Here is a 21101-nt window from a genome sequence, read left to right as displayed (position 1 = left end):
CTGTCTGCCTCTGCCTCCGGAGAGCTGGGATTAAAGGTGTGAGTCACAACTACAGCATGGATATTTAGTTCTTTAGTTCCCTGGCAAACACTACCCTGTTACCATATTCTAAGGAAGGAGGTTAAAAAAAGAGCATGTAAAGTCCATAGCAGATTTGCTTAATTGTTATTTTATAAATAAATTAAAGCTTTCTCAAAGAACTTTGTGGGCTGGGGAAATGGCCCGCAGGCAAAGACTGTCTGCTTGCTGCTGAAGAATGAGAATCTAAGTTTGATTCCCAGAACCCACATACAAAGATATGTCTGGTCTAGGACCTGTACCCACCAGCAGTGTTGGGGATAGAGACTGGGGGATTGCTTTGACTTGCTAGGCAGCCAGTCTAGCTCCAAAGGAGCAGGCTTCGGGTTCATTGAAAGACCCCATCTCAAGGGAATGATGTACAGTGTGACAAAGCAGGAGTCTAGACAGCCTCCCCTGGCACCTCCTCATGCACATTTGCACATTAACACTTACACAGACACACAAACACACACACATTACACACACACACACACACACAGAGAGAGAGAGAGATTTTGTGACATTTAGGTTTATAGCTTGCACAAGTATCAACACATTAGCAAGCCAATCATGCCTGTATTGAATATGCAACTCTTCTACCTATTTATTTCTTACAGAAGCTAATATTCAAGTCAAAGCTGATTTCACTCTGGCCAGAAGAGTGGGGTCACTATGAATTGAAGACATCAGCATGCCTAAGTAGAAATCAGCTCCTCATTTGCTATAGTGGCGCCTCTTGATTCTGTGTATCTTAATAGTAAATGTGTAACTTTACAAGTTTCTTTTAGACTCCAATTTGGATTTAAAGAAAAAACTACTAACTTCTGAATCTGTAAAAGTTCCAAATCCCTTGAATGTGTACATAAACACAACTGTGAAGATAATCCTGGGCTGTCAGCCCCTCTTCAACTGGCATGACTGGTAGAAACAAGCAATCACCATTTACTAAGTGCTAAATTTATGTTCCTTATCTCATTACTACACATAGTACAGAGGATCTATGAGAACCCAAATCAAGGTTTGAAAGCCATCCCCATGCAACTGACTTCACACCTAAAGAGACCTAGGTTTAAAAATGACTCTCTTGATTGCAAAACCTTGTGCTCTGAAATACGAAGGCATTTGATTTTTCTCCTCATTTCATTACACTTGTCCATACTATTTCCACTGAGGGGCAGGTAAAATTCTAAAAGGAATGTCTTCTATGTCAGGTGCCCAATATGGAGAAGTTCACCAGAACCGCCACGTACAGGCTGCCCATGCATGCTTCAGCATTGCCAGGACATAAATTTCATTTCACTTTTCAGAATCTGGAAAGATTATGTTTACTGAATCTTGTGTAGACTTGTGATATGTTAAGATAGATTACTGCATTTAAAATACTGTTTTTGCAGCCAACATTATTTCAGCACCTATTATATAGATAATTGTGTCTCATCTTAAACAGCCTTAAAATCTTAAAAAGTTTTCTGTTTCATTGTTTTGTCCTACTCTCTTTTGTTTTTACTTATTATTACTAATAATTATTTTTATAAGACTGGTTGTAATCTAATGAGAGATAAAGGGCATGGATTTGGACAGCTGGAGAAGTGGTGAGAATCTGGGAGGAGTTGGGGGAGGAAAAATCATAATCAGGATATAAAATAAGGAAAATATATTTTCAATAAAATATATAAAAGAAATAGAAATATTTTAAAATAATTCATAGGTTGCCCATCCTGGAATTTTCTTCTTAAAATCTAATAAACTGTTCTTGACCTCAGAAAAGAACTTAAGCAGGTAATGGAAACATTTTAATCCTAATGATTATTATTTTTTGCTTGTTCATTTTTGCATGGGGTCTCTTTAGTGAACCATGAACTGTTCTTGAACTTCTAATACTCGCTGCCTCAGTCTACCAAGTACTGGGGTTACACGTGTGGCCACCACCCTAGCTTGTGAATCAATCTTTTATTAATATTGCTTATATTTTTCATCAAACGATAACTCAAGGAAGATAAAATATTTTCTATGAAGGAGAAATATTGCATAGCACTATAATTCTAGAGTTTGAAATGGGAAAGCACTAAGCAGTGACCATTTTCTTGCTCCTACTACAACTAGAGAGTAAATTTTCCAGAAAAAAATTCTATTTATTTCCAAAGTATTTCAGAAAGTGAAATGTAAAATGTGCACTTAATAATGCATTTAAGAATCCCGTGTTTAATAGCCATCTATACTTTCTAAGTATATAGAAATTATTAACATACTCCTAAAATTGTTAATGATATTTAGTGAACTTTTGTCATGTCTGTTTATTTAACAATTTACCATTACATCATAAGTAATCATTTAAAAGATTTCAGAATCCTGGTCCAAAACTTCTTAGCGTTCTTTGATCTAATAATATTATTTCTTGAAAAATACAAAAAGATATTTAATATTCTGTTCTAAAATGCTTCAGTTAGTCATTTTATTTTTAATTCAAGCTGTCACTGCTGTGGCACGAATGTTTGTGTCTGTGTCTCCTCAAATGCATGTATTGAAACTAAACCTCAATACAATACCTAGATGAAGAGTCCCGCGAGGTGATTAAGTCACAGAAGATTGGATTTCTGCTCTAAAGAAGGGTCTCCTGGGAGGTTGTTGGCCCCTTTCATCACACAGTACAGCCGTTAAAGGGTCTGAAGAGAGAGAGCCCTCACCAGATACTGAATCTGCCCACACTTCGCTCTCAGACTTCCAAGCCCCAGAATCTAAACTATACATTTATATCATTGGCACATTATCCAATGGAAAGTATCCTGCTATAGCATTCCTAACAGTCCAGCAGTCTTTGTTTTAGTGTAGGAGTATATCTTTAACCGAAACTGCGATACCAATACAGAAACCTGGAGGGAGAGTGTGGTTTAGCAACTCTGAATCTGAACAGATGGGAAATCGCGTCTTACCTGAAATGCGTTAAGTGCCTCTGGATGTCCAGGTCTAGAATGGGAGTGGGTCTGGAGGACCCCAAGGGGGATCTGTCTTGGCTCAGGAGGTCTTGGAATTCTTTACAAATCTGTCTACAATGAAAAGCACAAGACTGAACTTTAACTCTTGAAATGGACATTTAGTTTTGCATGATACTATCTACTAAAGTCTGTTCCCCACTTTAAAGGGGATTGGGAGGATGTTTCAGTCAGCAGTCAAAAGTTCTATAGGCAGCATGCAGTGACTTTGGTGCTGAGGGCCACAGGATGACGCTAAAACGGTTCCAGCAAACAGCTGTTCCAAGACACTGGATCCACGTCGACTCTTAAAGTGAATATTTACATGTTAATCTCTGGATAAAAGAAAATTCATATGACAGAACTGTAATTAATATTCATCTTTTAAAGTCTTAGAATTTGTTCTTAGTACATCACATCTGTAGATAAATTTAGCTAAAGTTACAGGCTTTCATTATTCAAAGCCATAATTCAAGTCAATTTTTTTTTCTTTTTTCTTTTTTTGGTTTTTCGAGACAGGGTTTCTCTGCAGCTTTTTTAGAGCCTGGCCTGGAACTAGCTCTTGTAGACCAGGCTGGCCTCGAACTCACAGAGATCCGCCTGCCTCTGCCTCCCGAGTGCTGGGATTAAAGGCATGCGCCACCACCGCCCGGCTCAAGTCAATTTTTGAAAGTTCTTTTCCCCAATATTACAATATAATTTACTTTTGACCACAGTCATGCCTCAGTGTTTGAAGCAGATAATCTCTCGCTCCAAAATAAGTTCACCAGTTTCAGAGAATTTTGACAGAGAATTTTCTGCCGCTTTTCTTGTCTTACTATGAATGCTAGCCTTTGTTTAATTAGAAACCTTGATGTGTGTCATGACTAACATTTAAGCTCTTGGAATGATGGCATAATTGTAAGGAAGTATAACATTTAAAGAAATATTGTTTTAAAATCTTTTTTATGGTGTGTGTGAGCACGTGTGTGCACGTGTGTGCATTTTACTGTGTGTATGTGGGTGTGCACATGCTATGGCGCACGTGTTGAGGTCAGAGAAAACCTTTCACATTTTTACAAAAGTACCTCTGTTGTTTTGGCCCCTACATACAGAAGGCCAGCTGGCCCATGATCCTCCTAGGATTATCCTGTCTCTGCCTCCTCTCTCACTACAGGAGCACTGCCTTTACAGACCCATGCTATCATAACTGGCTTTATGTGATTTCTGGAAATTCAGGTCCTTTTATGCTTGTGGGACAAGTGATTTTTACCTACTGAGCCATCTTCCCAGGCAAGAAAATTTTAAAAAATCTAACACAGTGAATTAAGTTAGCAGCTATAGAAAAAAGTCAATAAGCATGGAGACATTTCTTGAAAGCATTCTTCATGTATGACAAGAACATCTGACATTTAAGGGGAAACACAGTTTTGTACGTATGCTTGTTTCCACAATGGGCTTCTGTGCAATAGAGGGGTTTGCCCTTGATTGTCATCAACAGCAAGTAGAGAAAGGTCAAGTCACCTCAAATTCTCATGAAGGCCGTGACAGCTCTGCCCTGAAACATTTGCTCCAGTGACAAATATTTGTAAGTAGTGACAAGAGGGCTGGCCAGGTGTCTCAGCAGGTGAGGTTCAGAAATGCACCCCTGAGACATGGGGGAGCATGAGAACCAGCTCCCTGAAGGTTGTCCTCTCACCTCCACTTGCATGCCCTGGCATGAGTGCACACATGCACACACACACACACACACACACACACACACACACGTAACAAAAGTCTTAAAATGGCAAAGGGCAATTCACTTTGGATGAAGTTTCAGTGTGGCTTCTTGCTGTTTGATGGTGAAATTTTATTGAATTTGGCAAGAGGTCATTTCTCCTATGAAGAGGAAGACTCAATTTTTTTAACTTTTTTTTTTTTTGCCAAGTGGGCTGTTGAGAATTTTCTTTATTCGTTTTAATGGGACCCCGCTCTCTCAAGTGAAAATGGATAGGTTTGAGGATGCTAGTTGAGTTTTAATAGTTGAGTGAAACTTTACCTATGGATTTGAAGACATTTTGTGCTGCCACCATCTCCAGGGTTTTATCTTCCATAAGAGTGAAACATTTTTACTTTTGTTTTAGCTTTCTAACTCAAAAACACATAAATAGAGCCTCACACCCCAGGTTTTCCCTTTTGGCAATTATAAATTATAAATCTATAATGTTATAAATTCTTGTGTAGCCGTCCATCATTACAGTCTCTCCCTCCAACACACAACGATTAGACTGACTTCAAATCAGGTCCTCCTTTTCTTTCAGATTGAAACAAATTTTAAGCAACTTAACACTCATGACTGTTTGGTCACTGAATCCATTAATTTATAGTTTTACAAGGCAGGCTTATGCTTGTCTAAACTACTCTGCGAGCTATAACCAATGTGGTCACTGAAGACGGAAATGAAAGCTCGGCAAGCTTGAACTCTCTGTTGGTGTGCAGCCCAGGACACCACACTCTAGCGGAAGCAGCAGCCGTTCTCCCAGTTGAATTTTCAGTCCTGTCCCTTAACTTGCTGACCTCGGACAGTGGAGGCACTTAAACACAGAAGACAGGTCTGCAGGACTCGGCGCTAATTACCACCTTCTCCCTAGGACAGTTACCAAATTAACATGCTGACTACTTTCATTCTTATTTCAGTATCTTGTTTCTGAAGCTTAGATATGAAAGACTCTTTTGTCTCTAAACAAAGTGTCATATTATGAATTATGTAACAAAGATGATCTTCAGTGACTCACAGCGTTCTAACTTTATCTCTTGCGTCATTGTCCTTAAGGAGGTAACATTTTTTGGCTGATTTCTGGATTTAAAGTTCGGTGTTTCTGCTGGTGATGGCTATTAAGGTAATGACAGTGAAGATTACTAACTTTCTTGACTTTGCTTACTGTCCATCAAACGGGAGGTGTAATTATTTCTAATTTAGCGATGAAACTTTCTTGTGTTTTCTATCAACCAAGTAAGCAAGAATCATGTCTAGTTCGAAATGTGTCTGGTTTCTATCTTTCTGCTGAAACAAACTATGCAAGTTATACCAAAATATTTGGTCAATTACCAAACAGAAGAAATAAAGTTGGTTTAGGAGGGTAACTGTACGTAATCAATGCTGTTTATCTGTAACTGTGTATTTTACAAATTATAGTTAAATACAATGAAATCTATTATTTATCAAAGTAGCAAAGAGTCATATGGATCAATCTGCAGAAGCAAATCGGTGATTGGATATCTCACTGAAAGAATTTTGTAGTACATGTATATTTAAAACGTTTATTATATTTTACACTCTGTATGTGAGTGTGTGTGTATTTGTGCATGCACATGCTATAACACACAAGCAGAAGTCAGATGGTACCTTTTAGCAGTCTATTTGCTTTTTTCTGTTTTTTTTTTTTTTTCATAATAGGAGACCTTGGGATTAAACTCAGGTTTGTTAGCCTTGCCAGTAAGTGCCTTTAGCTGTGGAGTCATATAGTTGACCTAATTTCTGTATATCTGAGAATTTCCTTGATAGCCCCATGTCTAATCATGTGAACCTTTATGCCTTGGTACAGATGGTAGAGAGTCTTGGTGAATCTGTTTATATTCTGGAGCATGAGCCCCCATTGTTTTTAGAGAACTCTTGCTTTCTAGACCGTCTTCAGTCAAAGGAAACAGGAACACTGGAGATGGGGATCCACAGCGATATCTCTATAGCGCTTACTTGGTAGCTAGGATCATCTTTTTCCGTGCTGTCTGTTCTTTCTGTTCCATATGTTGTCTGGCAAGATGTTCTCCTACTGCCTTGGCTGGAAACTCCGTTTCACACGTGTAGCCAAAATCCCGAGCCAAGTGCAAAGCCTCACCTGTTGGCAGAGAGCACAGGTGAGTGTCATCCAGATACCCTACCTTAGAACAGCACTGTTGTGACCTCTCCCCAGCTCTCACCCATGGTTGTGCTCAGATGCATCATTTTGCTTCTATTCGATTTAAATAATGCAAGAATAAAATTGGGAGGAAATGTCGCCTGTGAGGAATGCTGATGAAAACAAAGGGACAGAGAACTTCCTAGGCAAACCCATGGACGACGGAGAAGAAAAGAGAGCAAACGCTGTGGCTCAGAGTTTTGACTCTTTCCTTTGAATGTCTCATGGCATAACAGAAACATGACTTCCAAGATTCTACTCAACAACCACAAAGAGAAAAGCTCCTTGGGTATAACCTTTTGCTGCTGCTCAGTCCTACGTCTGTTGTCTACAGATGAGCCATTCTGATGACTTCTCTATGAGGCTGATGAAAATATCCAGAAATGAGCTCAAAAGATTTTGGAAGTTGTTACACTTAGCAAAATTAAATGTTACACTAATTATTATTATTAATATGTGCATAATACATGGGGACAGGGTTACTCAATATCCACATAGTTCATCAAACCTTTCCACGGAGAAGCAAAAAAAAAAAAAAAAAATCAGGCTGGTGCCAATATCATGTGACCCTTCTTTAATAACTGTCCAGTGTAACACTCTAAGTAAGACTTGAACTCGTGCTGTGCTCACAGAACAACAGACTCGATGATGAATGGACACTTGGAAGTGTGTAAGGATAGTTGGTACACTAGGTTAAGAGGAGACACGAGGTGATATCATTAAAATATCCTTAGTAAAAAATGGTTTTCCTACATAAAGTAAGCCCTTTGGTTTGGAAAATTTGCATTAACAATGTTAACAGTTGTAAAAAGCAGGAAGGCAGCTGAGGATCACAGAACACTGAGAAACTAATATTCAGGAAGTAGTCCCCACAAAAAATTACTCTTAACCTTTCTTATAGCTAAAAATTCCAATAAAACTTTATTTTCAGACACATGATTTGAAAACACAGAGCAAAGCTGAAAGAATTTTACAATGAAAACCCATATGTCCATTCTTCATATACTTAGTGTGCTCTGTTACATAGGTATTCATTTTACTACACACTTATCTATGTTATTTCCAGAGGAAATAATAAATATCACGCATCTCTCAAAGTGGGTATCACTAACCTGGGTTCTATATTTAGTCTTTTCAGACTTTCCCCCTGAAGTATACTAAATAAAAGAAACAAGACTAGAGATGCCTTAATTATGATTTGTTGATATGACGTGTAAATACGTTGGATGAGAGAGGGGGAAGAAGTAGGAAAGGATATCATCAAGTCAGGGACACATGCTGGACAAGCATTTGTACCCACGAGACACACCGTTACCCTCGTCTATACGCTCTACGTCTCCTGGCTAAGTCTGAACTGGTGGAGCCCTGGGGCAGGGGCTGAGCGGTTGGGCATGCGCAGTGCTCTCACAGAGGATGCAGGTTTGCTTCCCAGCACCCACATGAGGTGGCTCACACCTGCCTGTGACTCCATCTCTAGGAGATCCCACACCCTCTTCTGGTCTTCTCAGACATGCGTACTCACGTGCACATCCCTATACACAAACACACACAATTAAAGCTAAAATAATAAAAAAGAGAAGATTTTTAAATTTTTGAGGGTTCCTTTTTGTCTATTTCAGAAAAGAAAAGAGCATTTGAACAGCACGGTAAACTGCTGTATCTGACAGAAGTAGTTGGGAACCTGGTTGGAATTTTCAAAGTGAACAAATGTCAATCAATGGTGAAAAATAAGGCCGCTTCATGATGTGAGTATATTTACATCTTATTTATTTTTGATCGATGTTAATATTGCCATTGATTTTCTCATCTAATCATGCATGTTATGAACATTTATCTCCTTTCCACAGTATGAGATAACTTCTTCTGGGACCTTGCAAAAGAACCTAACTCAATGGGGGAAAAGGCCTCAATGAAACAAGCCTATCAATACAGACAGCGTTTTGTGAATTAGCGGACTAAGGAATGCCCCACACACCACAAATGAGCGCTTCGAGTACTTGTGTGGAAACATCAAGTTTCCCTGCACTTAGAACAGAGATGCTGTGGCTAAATATGAAGGGTCTCTGTATACTCAGTATTTAGTGGGGGGCCATTGTTTTGAGTAATGGTACAATAAACAAGCAGCATTTTTAAAACATTGATTATCAACAGTTTATCGCCCTGATTCAAGAAGAGGATAAAAGCATATTTTTAAGAAATGAAATATGGATTTTTAAAGGCTATAGCAATGCTATGCAGTTATCACTTTTACTAGAAAAAAAATGACAAAATGGATTATTTGTGAAATTTCACACTTGAAGATCAAAAGTCGGAACCATCAAATACTGAATGTTATTGCACAGATAAATGTGCAAAGGTCACTTCAAACCTGCTCAATGACAGCACGGACCATGCTTTTTTTGCAGCTTTATATAGCAAGCCAAGTTGCACATATCAGAGTAGCCACACATACAATCGTTCACAGAGATCCAGATACTTAACTAGCGTTTCACCAGAGACTTTTACATAGCTCAGTGCTTCTCGACCTTCCTAATGCTGCAATCCATCAATACAGCTTCTCCGGCTGTCGTGATTCCACATACATAAAATTATTTTTGTTGCTACTTCGTAACTGTAATTTTGTTACTGTTATGAACCATAAGGCAAATATCTGTGTTTACTGGTGGTCTTTAGGCAACTCGTATGAAAAAATCATTAGACCACAATGGAATAGCACCTCACAGGCTGAGAACCAGCGACAGATAAACAGTGGGAACAGGAGGATGGCAGCAGGCCTCTTGAGTTTGCTAGAATCTGGTCCTTGATGATTGGTCTCATTCTATGCAAAGCTCTCACCGCGTGGTTGTTTTAAAACCTGTTGGGGGGAGGGGGACTGGAGAGATGGCTCAGAGGTCGAGAGCACTGACTGCTCTTCCAGAGGTCCTGAGTTCAATCTCCAGTAACCACATGGTGGCTCACAACCATCTGTAGTGAGATCTGGTGCCCTCTTTTGGCCTGCAGCAGACATGCAGACAGAATACTGTACACATAATAAATAAATCTTTAAAAAGAAATAAAACCAGTTCAGGGAGAAGAGCTGCTGTCTTACATTTACACTGACAGCCCCACCCTTCCTTCCCTTAGCTCTGTTCACTGCTTTCTGTAGCTTGGAGTGTAACATTGTTTCCGGATCTATAGTGATGCTACATCAAAGAAGCCGCAAGTGAAGACGTTCTGATATGTAGTTTAAAAGTGTGTATCATGGGGAGCTGGAGAGATGGCTCAGTGGTTAAGAGCATTGCCTGCTCTTCCAAAGGTCCTGAGTTCAATTCCCGGCAACCACATGGTGGCTCACAGCCACCTGTAATGAAGTCTGGTGCCCTCTTCTGGCCTGCAGACATACACACAGACAGAAAACTGTATACATTGGACCAGGGGGGAGTTGGGAGGACCTTGGTCTTAGCATAGAGTGGGGAACCCTGATGGCTCCTTGGCCTTGAGAGGGAGGGAGGGGAGGTATGGGTGGAGGGGAGGGGAGGGAAGGGGGAGGAGGAGGGGAGGGAGGGGGGAGGAGGAGGGAAGGAGATGGAAATTTTTAAATATAAAAAAAATAAACCATGAGGAAAAAAAAAGAAAGAAAGAAAGAAAAAAAAAGAAAACTGTATACATAATAAATAAATAAATATTTTTTTTTTAAAAAAGTGTGTATCATGGCACAAAAGCGTTGTGTGTGGAAATCTAAGAATGAATGTATAATGCATCTGTCAACTAAAACACAGTATTCTAAAACAATGTAACATACAAAGCAGAATTCTTTATAGCAGATGACTTAGTGTCAACAGGCTTAAGAAAAACAAAAGTGTGTGGATAAGCATCTATGAGTTTTGATTGGTTTGTGCAAAAAAAAAAAAAAAAAGGATCTGTGAGTTTCTCTGATTCTGAGCCATAGGCAGTTAGTTACCTGTGGTGGAGAGAGCATCCTAGGAAGGAACAAGAACATTTCCCCTCCCTGTCTCATGAGTGGCCACTGACACCTTCTTCTCTAAAGGATGAGGTAAGATGCCGTGGTTCTGAGTGGGTTTAAACTTTCTGTTTATTTCAATTTATTGTGTTACTTGGGCATCTACCCTTTAACCACAAACAGCGACATCTTAACTTTGAAAACTAGATTAATTTGATTTCATGTCAAGAAATAAATGCCTCCCTCCATATGTGGGAGACAGTGGTAAAGCTTGGAATATCTGAGGGAGCCATAGCAGTAAGACCAGGACCTATCCCTGGCGCATGAGCTAGCTTCTTGGAGTCTTTTTCTTATGGTGGGATGCCATGCTCAGACTCAATGCAGGGGGGAGGGGTTGATCCTTCCCCAAATTAATGTGCCAGACTTTGTTGACTCCCCATGGGAACTCTTACATGTTGGGAGGAATTGATGGGAAGTGGGACGGGGTGGGGGGAGTGAGAGGGTCAGGAGGAGGGGTGGAAAAGAAAACTATGTTTGAAATGCAAAATGAAATTAAAAAATATATAGAAAAGAATGTCTCAATTGAGATTTCCATACTGATGAGCTCAAGGCTTGCAAAGGCTTTAGGTATATGTGCCAACCATCCCCATCTGTAAAATGGGCCACCACAGAGAGACAGAGAGTTGATACAGTGTTGTAGGTGATTTTAGTAAACAATGATCTTAAAAAGCAGTTTCAGGTAGATTCCAAAACATGGGACGAACTCCAGCATGAAACTTGCTTGCCAGGTCTCTGGGGATTCAGTTTTGTATACATCAAAGCAAAAGTAAAATTCTGGGAGAAAATATTAGAAAAACAATTAAGTGGAAAGATAATGGAAAAGTATTTTCTGATGAAAAATCAATTGACTCTTGTACTGAGGTTTGGGCTTCTAAAGGAGTGGATCTGTATTTATTATTTTTAAAGATTTGTTTTTGTTCACTTGTATGTGTGTGTCTTTGTGACCGTATGCCATGTGTTTATGGGTAGCTGTTGGCCAGAAGGCCTGAGATTTCCTGCAGCTGGAGTTACAGGCAACTTTGAGATGTTTGATGTGGGTGCTGGGACCTGAGCTCTTGTCTTCTGGAGAAGGAGTATGGGCTTGTAATTGCACATCCATCTCTCCAGTGCCTGGATTTGCTTTTAAATTAGAAATAAACACACCTGATTTTTGAAACTTGTGTATTGCTGTGAAGGATTTTTTTTTTAAAAAATAATTCTATTTTAGGAAAAGTGTGATTCCTATAACTAATATTTCAACAACGGTCTGTGGGAAATGAAACTGTAACCTTGTAATTTCTTAGAAAACCCTACTAATGGTCACTGTAAAAATATTACCACAAAATTAGTTTTAATACGATTGCAGCATGTAATAAAGACAAGAACTCATATATTTTAAATATTCTTCACATATGATTTCAATCTTATTTTCATGTATGGGGAAAGAGCAGGCTATTTCAAGGAGTACCTATGAGCATTGACAAGTTTTAAACCTAGATACTTATATTAATAAATTCCTCTCTCTCTCTCTGTCTCTCTCTCTGTCTCTCTGACTCTGTCTCTGTCTCTCTGTCTCTGTCTCTCTGTCTCTGTCTCTGTCTCTGTCTCTCTGTCTCTGTCTCTCTCTCTGTCTCTCTGACTCTGTCTCTCTCTCTCTCTGACTCTGTCTCTGTCTCTCTGACTCTGTCTCTCTGTCTCTGTCTCTCTGTCTCTCTCTCTCTCTCTCTCTCTCTCTCTCTCTCTCTCTCTCTCTCTTGCACTATTGGAGATTCAACCCAAGACCTTGCACTTTCTAAGAAAGTGTTCTAACACTGAATCCTCTCTCTTTCCTATCCTCAACTCTTTCCACTTTCTATTTTTGGGATAGGGTCTCACTAAATTGCCCAAGCTGGCCTTGAATTCATTCTGTAGCCAAGACAGGTCCTACACTTGTAATCCTCCTGCATCGGTATCTGGAGTAGCTGTGATCATGGTTCTGCACTGCAAGGCTCTGCAAATAAATTTTCTTGTAATATGAAATTACCGTCAAATCCTAGAGCTGAAACACAGAGTTAACATTTCTGCTATGCGTCCCAGCTTATTCTGAAAGGAGAGCAGTCTAAGCTCCACCTCCCTGAATATTTGACCTAACCACATGTCTCCTAACCCGAGAGTTTCTCTAAAGAAGTGGTGACTGTTTTCAGGCATTCACATTGTGTTTTGTTCTACACCTCCTTCAATGCCCTGCCATGATCAGAATTCCTGATCTGCGACAACCATTCACTCAAATATTTTATTGGTTAATCATAATCGTCTTGTGAGGCACTCCAACAAATATTATACAAAAGCCAAACCAAAGAAATTTGCTAGAAAGATTGACTTCATACTACAAACACGTGCAAACAAGAACCTATCATTATATCAGTGGAGCTATTTAATAAAACAAGCAACACTTGAAGACATAGTTTCTGAACCCATTCTATACTTCTAACTCATGTTTTTGCTTTAAAAAAAAAACCCACTGGATTTCACCAATATCAGTTAATCTCTGGTATTAAGGCATGAGCTTTTCCCCGAAAGCTCCTCAAGTTGTTCTATTCAGCTGTGGTTGAAAATCTGTCCCCTCAGAGGAGGGGAAAGCATTATGCAGATGGACTACACATAATCCCCCCCTATAAGAATTCTGTGGGTTCCATCAGGGGAAGGCAGTATTCGCCGAGTTACTGGTAAGTTGTATGAGTTCCGTCTAGCTGTATGTTCTTAAAAGCCTGACAGAATTGGCTGATATAAATTCTGGAAACAAAACGAGGAATGTGGTAAGAGGAATAAAAATAGCATAATTAAGGAAACAAAGACATTGCTGATTAAAAAAGAACACTCAAATTGAGAAATGTAGTGAGGTGTAGCTTGTTTTTCAAGTAAGTAGAGAAATGATGGATTACCAATAAAAGGTGTTAGGACAACTGGGTGGCCATCTGGAAAGAAATAAAGTTGGACCTATACCATATATCTGAGAACAAAACAAATTCCAGATGGATCAAAGATTTAAGTATAAAAAGGTAAACCACAAAGTAATTGAAAAACTAGGATGATTCTTTTGTGATTTTGAATCTGAAGGTACTAAAATCAAAGCTGAAATTTCAAAACTACATGAGAAATATGATTTCATCAACAAACAAGTCAAATGCCTGGAAATGCTGAGAAGAAAGGAATAAAAGAGGATAATGAGATAGGGATTATGACTAATGAACATTATAAGCATATACGGCTGAAATTATTAGACAATGAATTTAAATCAAAAGATTTAAATAAGCAACATATCCCTGTAACAGTAAACAAATAGAATCTGGGGGTTAAGGAGCTTTGCAACAATCAGTTTTGCCATAATTTGAAAATATCAAAAGTTACTCTCTAAACACAAAGTCAGTATATAGAAAATAAAGCTCAGAAATTTCTAAGCATGTGTTAATTCTAGATTTTAAGAGAGATTTTCTTTAGTCTATCAAGTTAGCAAACGTTAAAAACCCTAGAATAAATGATTTATGTTCAAACACAGGGAGGCTCCCATGAAAATGCCTTACCCACATTGCCATAAGAATACACATTTATGGGTCTGAAGAGATGGCTCAGTGGTTAAAGAGCACTAGCTGTTCTTCCAGAGGTTCTGAGTTTTATTTCCAGCAGCCACATGGTGGCTCACAACTATCTGTAGTGGAAATGGATGCCTTCTTCTGACATAAAGTCGTATGTGCAGGTAGAGCACTCATATAAACAAACAAACAAACAGACAGACAGACAAATCTATCTTTAAAAATACAGATTTATAACAGCAACTGAGAATAATCTGCCTATAGTCTATCAAGATTGCAGGTGCACTATCCTTTGAGCCTGAAACATTGTTCCTAAGAATTTACCATAGATGTTCTCGGTTGTCTGTATAATTAAGCCTATCAATAGGAGGGTATTCATTCTAGCACTATCTAAATTGTCAAAAGCTGAAAATGCTTTAGAGATATTAAGTAGAAGACTCATTAAATTGCAATGTGTCTATGTTCTTCCTTACATAAGTACAATTGGCTTAATCTGTATACTTTACTTGTATGTAAAAACGAATCATGAAAAAAGAGGGGCATGGATTTGAAAAAGAGCAAGGGAGAGTATGCAGGAGGATTTGGAGGGATTGAACGGGAGGAAAAAATGATGCAAATATATTATAAATTCAAAAATAATGGAAATGATTAAAAATGAAAATAAAATTAAATGTGTTAACTAAATATATTGTCATCAATGGTTAAAAGAACCAACAGCTCATAAATATGACTAAAAGAATGAACATTAAGACAAAGTCCAAAAATATAAAGTCCAAAGCCATGTCATAGACTACCATCTTTCAAAAATGAAATAAACACATATATGCATATATCCTTGGAATGAAGCAGAGGAACAAATTGTGTTGGCTTTCTTGTGTAAAAATAATTGGCTGCCTTGGAAAAAGCGTGTAAATCCCTTCACAACATTTGGACTTTATATTATTTTCCTGTGTTGTTTGTTTAAAAATATATTCATAAGGAAACAAAATCATTCTCTACCCTCTTAGAAAGATTTCATTCATTTTGAACTCAAGAATTTCCTTGTATATTAAACAAAGATAATTTTAAGACTTCGTTATTTCAGTATAATCTATGATTTGATTAAAGGCTTTTGAACTTCAAAAAAATGTAAGGAATAGAAAAAATTCTGAAATTAAGTCTTTGAACAGTTCATCAGCTGAGCCACAGTTTTTGTAAAGCAAATTGTTTGAAAGAATAAAGGAAGAAACTATAAAACGGTATAAAGATGCACATTCTTCAGCAAAGCCTGCTAAGTATGAGGGTGAGGAAAGAATAATGGACCAAAGACTGAGGCCAACAGACTCACACATACCGTGGGGTTCTCTGTCAGTAGGAAGAGGAGTATACGGACCCCTTGAACACATTTTCAAGCGGAGACTAAATTGTGCAGCCTCCTGTATCTTCTGCCTCAGTAAACAAATACCTTCCCTCCCCACAAAATGGATCAAAAGGTAAAATGAAGAGGAGTAAGAAGAAAAATCTGGGGAGTAGCAAGGAAGAAGAGAGTTTAAGGAGATAATTTCCAAGGGTGTACGGGTGTCCATGGTATCCTACAGGACAGACAGACTCGCTGAGGCCATTTACTGAAACCTGAAGAAAGAGATCTCAGATATTACATAACAATATTTAATTGTTACCTAATTATCAGGTATCAAAGCAGAATCTACTTCTTAGGGACCTTTTTGTGCTAAGAAGAAATTTATATGTAATTCCCATCGGCCTGAAGGGGGAAAAAAGCCCAAAGAGGCCTTAGAATGAGTAACAACCATAAGTTCTGCTATAATTAAATATATTGAGGTCAATTCCACTGTTAGCTTTTGAAATGCAAAACTATGCCCCCAAAGACATGACAGTGTCAGATTCTCTCTGTGCAGAAGGGAAAACTGGGGTCCCCTACTTCCTGTTCTTCCTGGCGGTTGTGTAACTAAAGTGAGCACCAGCAGAGGTGTCGTAGCTTTGCTTTCCACATTTCTAAGATTGTCATGCAATCTTAGAACGCAGATGATTGTGACTAATGAGGATGTGATGTCCGGAAGGCCTGGGAAGGAGCTGTTTGGAGGGTGGTGGTCCATTTAGACATACACACATGCCAGTATCATTCCAGGTTAGCCCTTTAGCCTTGTTTATCAAAATAAAGCCCCTGTTACTCATGGCTGTATGGAGGAAACTCCTAAACTCCCTAGATGTATGATCAAGGTTGAGCATGGATTAAACAAATGGTATCATTAAGACACAGGAATAATGATTCTAAGGGTCTTTATTTTGATTTTTTGGTTTGGTTTGGTTTCTTCTCTTCAAGCCGCAAAGAATTGGCAATAGTTCTCTCCAAAGGGAAAAAAATATATATATCATGAACTACAACACTTAGCAGCTCCACTTGCCAGCTCGCTCACCTATAAGAAAACATTTTCTGCTGTGAAAGTTATGTTTTCTTTATTATTGGAAATGCAGACATATGAGTTCAGGATCAGAGACACAGTAGACCGAATATCGATGATAAGATCACTTCTATTAGGCTGACACTATGCCTTGGCTGGTAAAGCAATTGCTGTGGAAAAAGAAAGACCTGTGTGTGTTTGGATACCCAGAACAAAAATAAAGGCAATAATGCAGTCCTTTTCTGTTATTCCTGCACTCTACGGCAAGATGGGTTCTAAAGAAAGGAGAATGTCTGGGAGTTCATTAACCAGGATAAACAAGGTGGAAAGTGAGGACCACCATGGGGTTATTGTCTGAACTTTGTATACCTGAGCAAACACACACACACACACACACACACACACACTTTTTACTTAAAGATACAAGTCTATTATATTTTTAGTGGAAGAGTTTTGTAAATTTTGTTAGTAACTTTTTAATAATGTTATTGATTACTACGAATTAGAAGAACTTTGGGGAATTAAGGGACAGAAGAGTTATCAAGATTTTACAAACTTATAGTTGGTAATAGGTATAAGAGAGGTGGGAATGCCGGCTTAGAGTTCATAGGGATGGTAGGGGTGCTATGCAAGGAAAAATAGACTATAGCCTCCAGCCTGTTCTTTCATTCAAGTGAAGACTCAAGTCTGTGGCAGTTCACTATGCAACAAAAACAAATCAGAATGGAAAAACAGATTTAGGGGTTGCAAAGCTGCAGAACTGGGCTCTTCTCCCTGTGGTCTCCAACTGTCTAATCCTATACAGCACAGTTAATCTCCTCACTTTAGTTTGCTTGTTTGAGAATAGTGATTACTAAGACATCCTGAGCGCTGCCTTTGGGATGCTCATCACGCTCAGGGGTTTGTAGGTATTGTGCTGACTCTTCACCACTACCTCTTGAGTACGATGCTGCTACTGATGCTGCATCATAGATAAAAAAAAAAAAAAAAACCACTTCCAGCAGTAACCGACGCACCTCCCTGTAGTACGCGATAGGTAGACATGAGTCCAAACAGGCTCATTTGTCCCCAGAAACCACACTCTGAACTTGTTTTGAGGTCTAGGTAAAAGAAAACTAGAGTGTAATGATTAATCCGCTTCAGGTGTTTCTGTGCCGGCCTGGCACCAAACGTTTAGTTGACGTTAATATTGTTAATTATACAAAAGCCATAAAATACAGTGTTGTGCGTATATGGTGTTAGATTATCAAAACACTATCTTTTTGAGAACATATTTTTAGTGAAGAAGTTACATTTTGCATTTTTTATTTTCCAAGGGAGGGTTGAGGATGCACGTGACACAGCATATCTCTACAAGTCAGGTGAGTAAACTCAGGCCACTGATAAGTCTTGGTGGCAGGCATCTCTATCTGCCCAGTCCCGTTACCAACCCGAGGTTACTCGGCACTTTTCTTCATATATTCTTGAGCTATTGCAGAGAAGTCTCTGTTCAGAAAGAGGCAACATTTTCTAGCACAGCGCAAAGCTAACCCTACATTCAGGTTCCTTTACCCGCTTCAAGCTGTACAAACAAGATTCTTGGGACCCACAGACGTGTGCAATTACGGACAGAATAGAACTCTGGGTTCTTGGTCCCTGCTGAGACTGTGAGAGAAAGAAAGGCTACTGATGAGGAACGTGTCTGACTGCGGCCAGGGAAAAGCAAGCTGCCGCTGTGTTAGGCTGCTGAGCACAGGAGGCGGCAATATCAGGTGTGGCAACTAGCACCCCCCTAGCTGTGTTAGATACTACGGTCTTTGTTGATAAGTGAGGAAAATGGAGTACAGACAGGTTAACCAACCATTCCAAGTTCAATACCAGTTTCAAACGTGATACTATTCTTAGAAGGTCAAGGAATGAACCTTAAGGATTAACAGATTTTGCAGGTGTCACACTAGTTCCCATGAAGTAGGAAGCAGAGTGGGTCTGGAAATGTACATATTTGAAGCTGAAGAAGACGGTAACAGTAATAGGAGTTCCAACTAACCAAGTGAAGGGAAATCACATGCAGTCTTTGGAAATAAATATTCCTTTTGCTGATTCTCCTCTACGTTGTTGAGAAAGGTGGGAGGGCAGGGAGATGAAGAGGAAGAGGGAGAAGTCAAGTGAGAACTTGGCCTCTGTCACAACTGCTATTTTAAGCATTTCTATCAAACAACTTAAATGAGTGGTGTTTTAGAACCCTGGATGTTGCCAGACAAAGTGACATGAAGTTCGGCAGAAGCAGCAAGACTGACACACCAAGCGTTCCACTCTGGTGAACAGAACTTCCCTCCCACCCTAAGTGCTGATGGCTGTGGGAAGCTGCACGCAAGAAAAAGGTGATGGACAGCAGGGCCTAAATCACAGATTCCTCCTGCACTTTTGAGCAACTAACTCCACAGAGGCTGCTTTAGTGTGAGCTGAAGGGCAAACTGATGGTACCAGCCTGTAATAAACTAATAAGCACAGAGCAAAAATGTCAAAACCACAACAGAATTGTCATGGCCATGTGCTTTGAATGTTTTCTAGAGAGAGAAGGCGCTGAAGTTATTTCAGTGTCTCTGCAGGAGGACAAGCCCACTTGATTAAACAACTTTAGACTATTATATGACTGAGAGGCTGACAAGCGCTCTTTTACTCTAGATACTGAAATGGACAAATGGAAACCGAGAGTAGTATAAATAAGAAGGAGAAATGAAGACCAAAAGCTCATAATAGAGATGTTAGAAGATGTGCTTAATCCTTAGTTGTGTATTTAAATCTAGAAAGATAGAAGTGTATGGGTGAAATGGGAACAAATTCTTGCCTTTTTTTGTGGTCAAATATACCAAACTATGAGGGATGACTGATTGTCACACATGTACTGGGTCACAGAGATATTTGAAAAACCCCTAATCTCATCTTGGCTGTTGGTTGTAAGAGCTTAAAGCATGGTGTTAAGCAATCTTTAAAAGGACCCACGTGGTTAGTTCCTGTTCATTAAGATGCATGGATGGGGAACTGGAGAGATGACTTAGTGGTTAAGATCACTGAATGCTCTTCCAGAGGACCTGGGTTCAATTCCCAGCACCCACGTGGCAGATCACAACTGTCTATAATTCCAGTTCCAGGGGACCGAACAGCCATGGCAAAACACCAATGCACATAGGCTAAAAATAAATTTTTTAAAAATTATGCATGCATGGATAAAGTAGGAAATCCAAGAGACAAAGAGGTGCATAAACGATAGTGAAGAAATAGCATGATCTTTTCCACAAGATTACAGGGTGTAAAGAAAGCTGACAGAGAGGCTGAAGAGGTGGCCCAACAGATAAGAGAACTGGCTGCTCTTCCAGAGAACTCAGGTTTGATTTTCAGCACTCACAATAGTGACTCACAAGTGTCTGGAGCTCCAGTCCCAGGGAATTCAATGCCCTTTTATAACCTCAATGGGTACCACGCGTACACATGGTACATAAATATCCATTCACAAAAGATCATCATACATACACATTAATTAAAAATAAATAAAACTTAAAACATTAATAAAAGCTAATAGACAATTTTTAGATGTTAAGAAAATAGCTTTAGAATTTCTTATGGGAGGAATGAATTACTCATAGTCTACCATTTATATGAGCCCCGAATCTCTGCTCTTACATCTACTTTCTTTACCTTTTAAAAACTACAATAATTTTTGCCTGGCAGTGGTGGCTCATGCCTTTAATCCCAGCACTCAGGAGGGAGAGGCAGGCGGATCTCTGTGAGTTTGAGGTAAACCTAGTCTACAAGAGCTAGTTCCAGGACAGGCTTCAAAGAAACAGAGAAACCCTGTCTTAAAAAAATCAAAAAAGAAAAAAAAAACAAAACCCTACAATAATTTTTTAAAACATATTTACTTAAAATGAGCAAGAAACTATCTCCTTTTTAGTCAATAATTAGTCATGTTCTTGTAATCTTGTTCTACCCTTGCCAGTACATGCATATGGATAATAAGTAAGATGTCTCTGTCACAGATCAGTTCCCAGCAGCAGCAAACACAAAGCAAGATTCAGGACATAGAACCGGTCAACCATCCTTTATCCACAATGCTCAGGCCCCTGGTATTTTGTATTTTGGAAGTTCCTTTTCAGATTTGAAAATACCTGCGCACAAATGCTAGTTGAATATCTCTGACATGCAATTCTAAACTCAAAAGAATTCAGAAT

General features: G+C 39.0%; 1 protein-coding gene across 2 annotated transcripts in view; it reads right to left on the bottom strand.

Annotated features, from left to right (window-relative positions):
* The window catches only part of Tfap2d (transcription factor AP-2 delta), a 49985-nt gene that overhangs the window by 11837 nt on the left and 17047 nt on the right, over positions 1-21101 (bottom strand). For both annotated transcript variants that reach the window (XM_038343889.1, XM_038343888.1), the window contains 2 exons: positions 6745-6886; positions 2991-3104 (listed from right to left, as the gene is read on the bottom strand). In XM_038343889.1, the coding sequence (XP_038199817.1) occupies positions 2991-3104; positions 6745-6886 (256 nt within the window). The remainder of the gene's footprint in view (positions 1-2990; positions 3105-6744; positions 6887-21101) is intronic.

The sequence above is a fragment of the Arvicola amphibius genome, chromosome 9 (assembly GCF_903992535.2).
Source record: "Arvicola amphibius chromosome 9, mArvAmp1.2, whole genome shotgun sequence".
In the NCBI taxonomy this organism is placed as follows: Eukaryota; Metazoa; Chordata; class Mammalia; order Rodentia; family Cricetidae; genus Arvicola; species Arvicola amphibius.
This window is presented reverse-complemented; position numbering and strand designations above follow the sequence as displayed.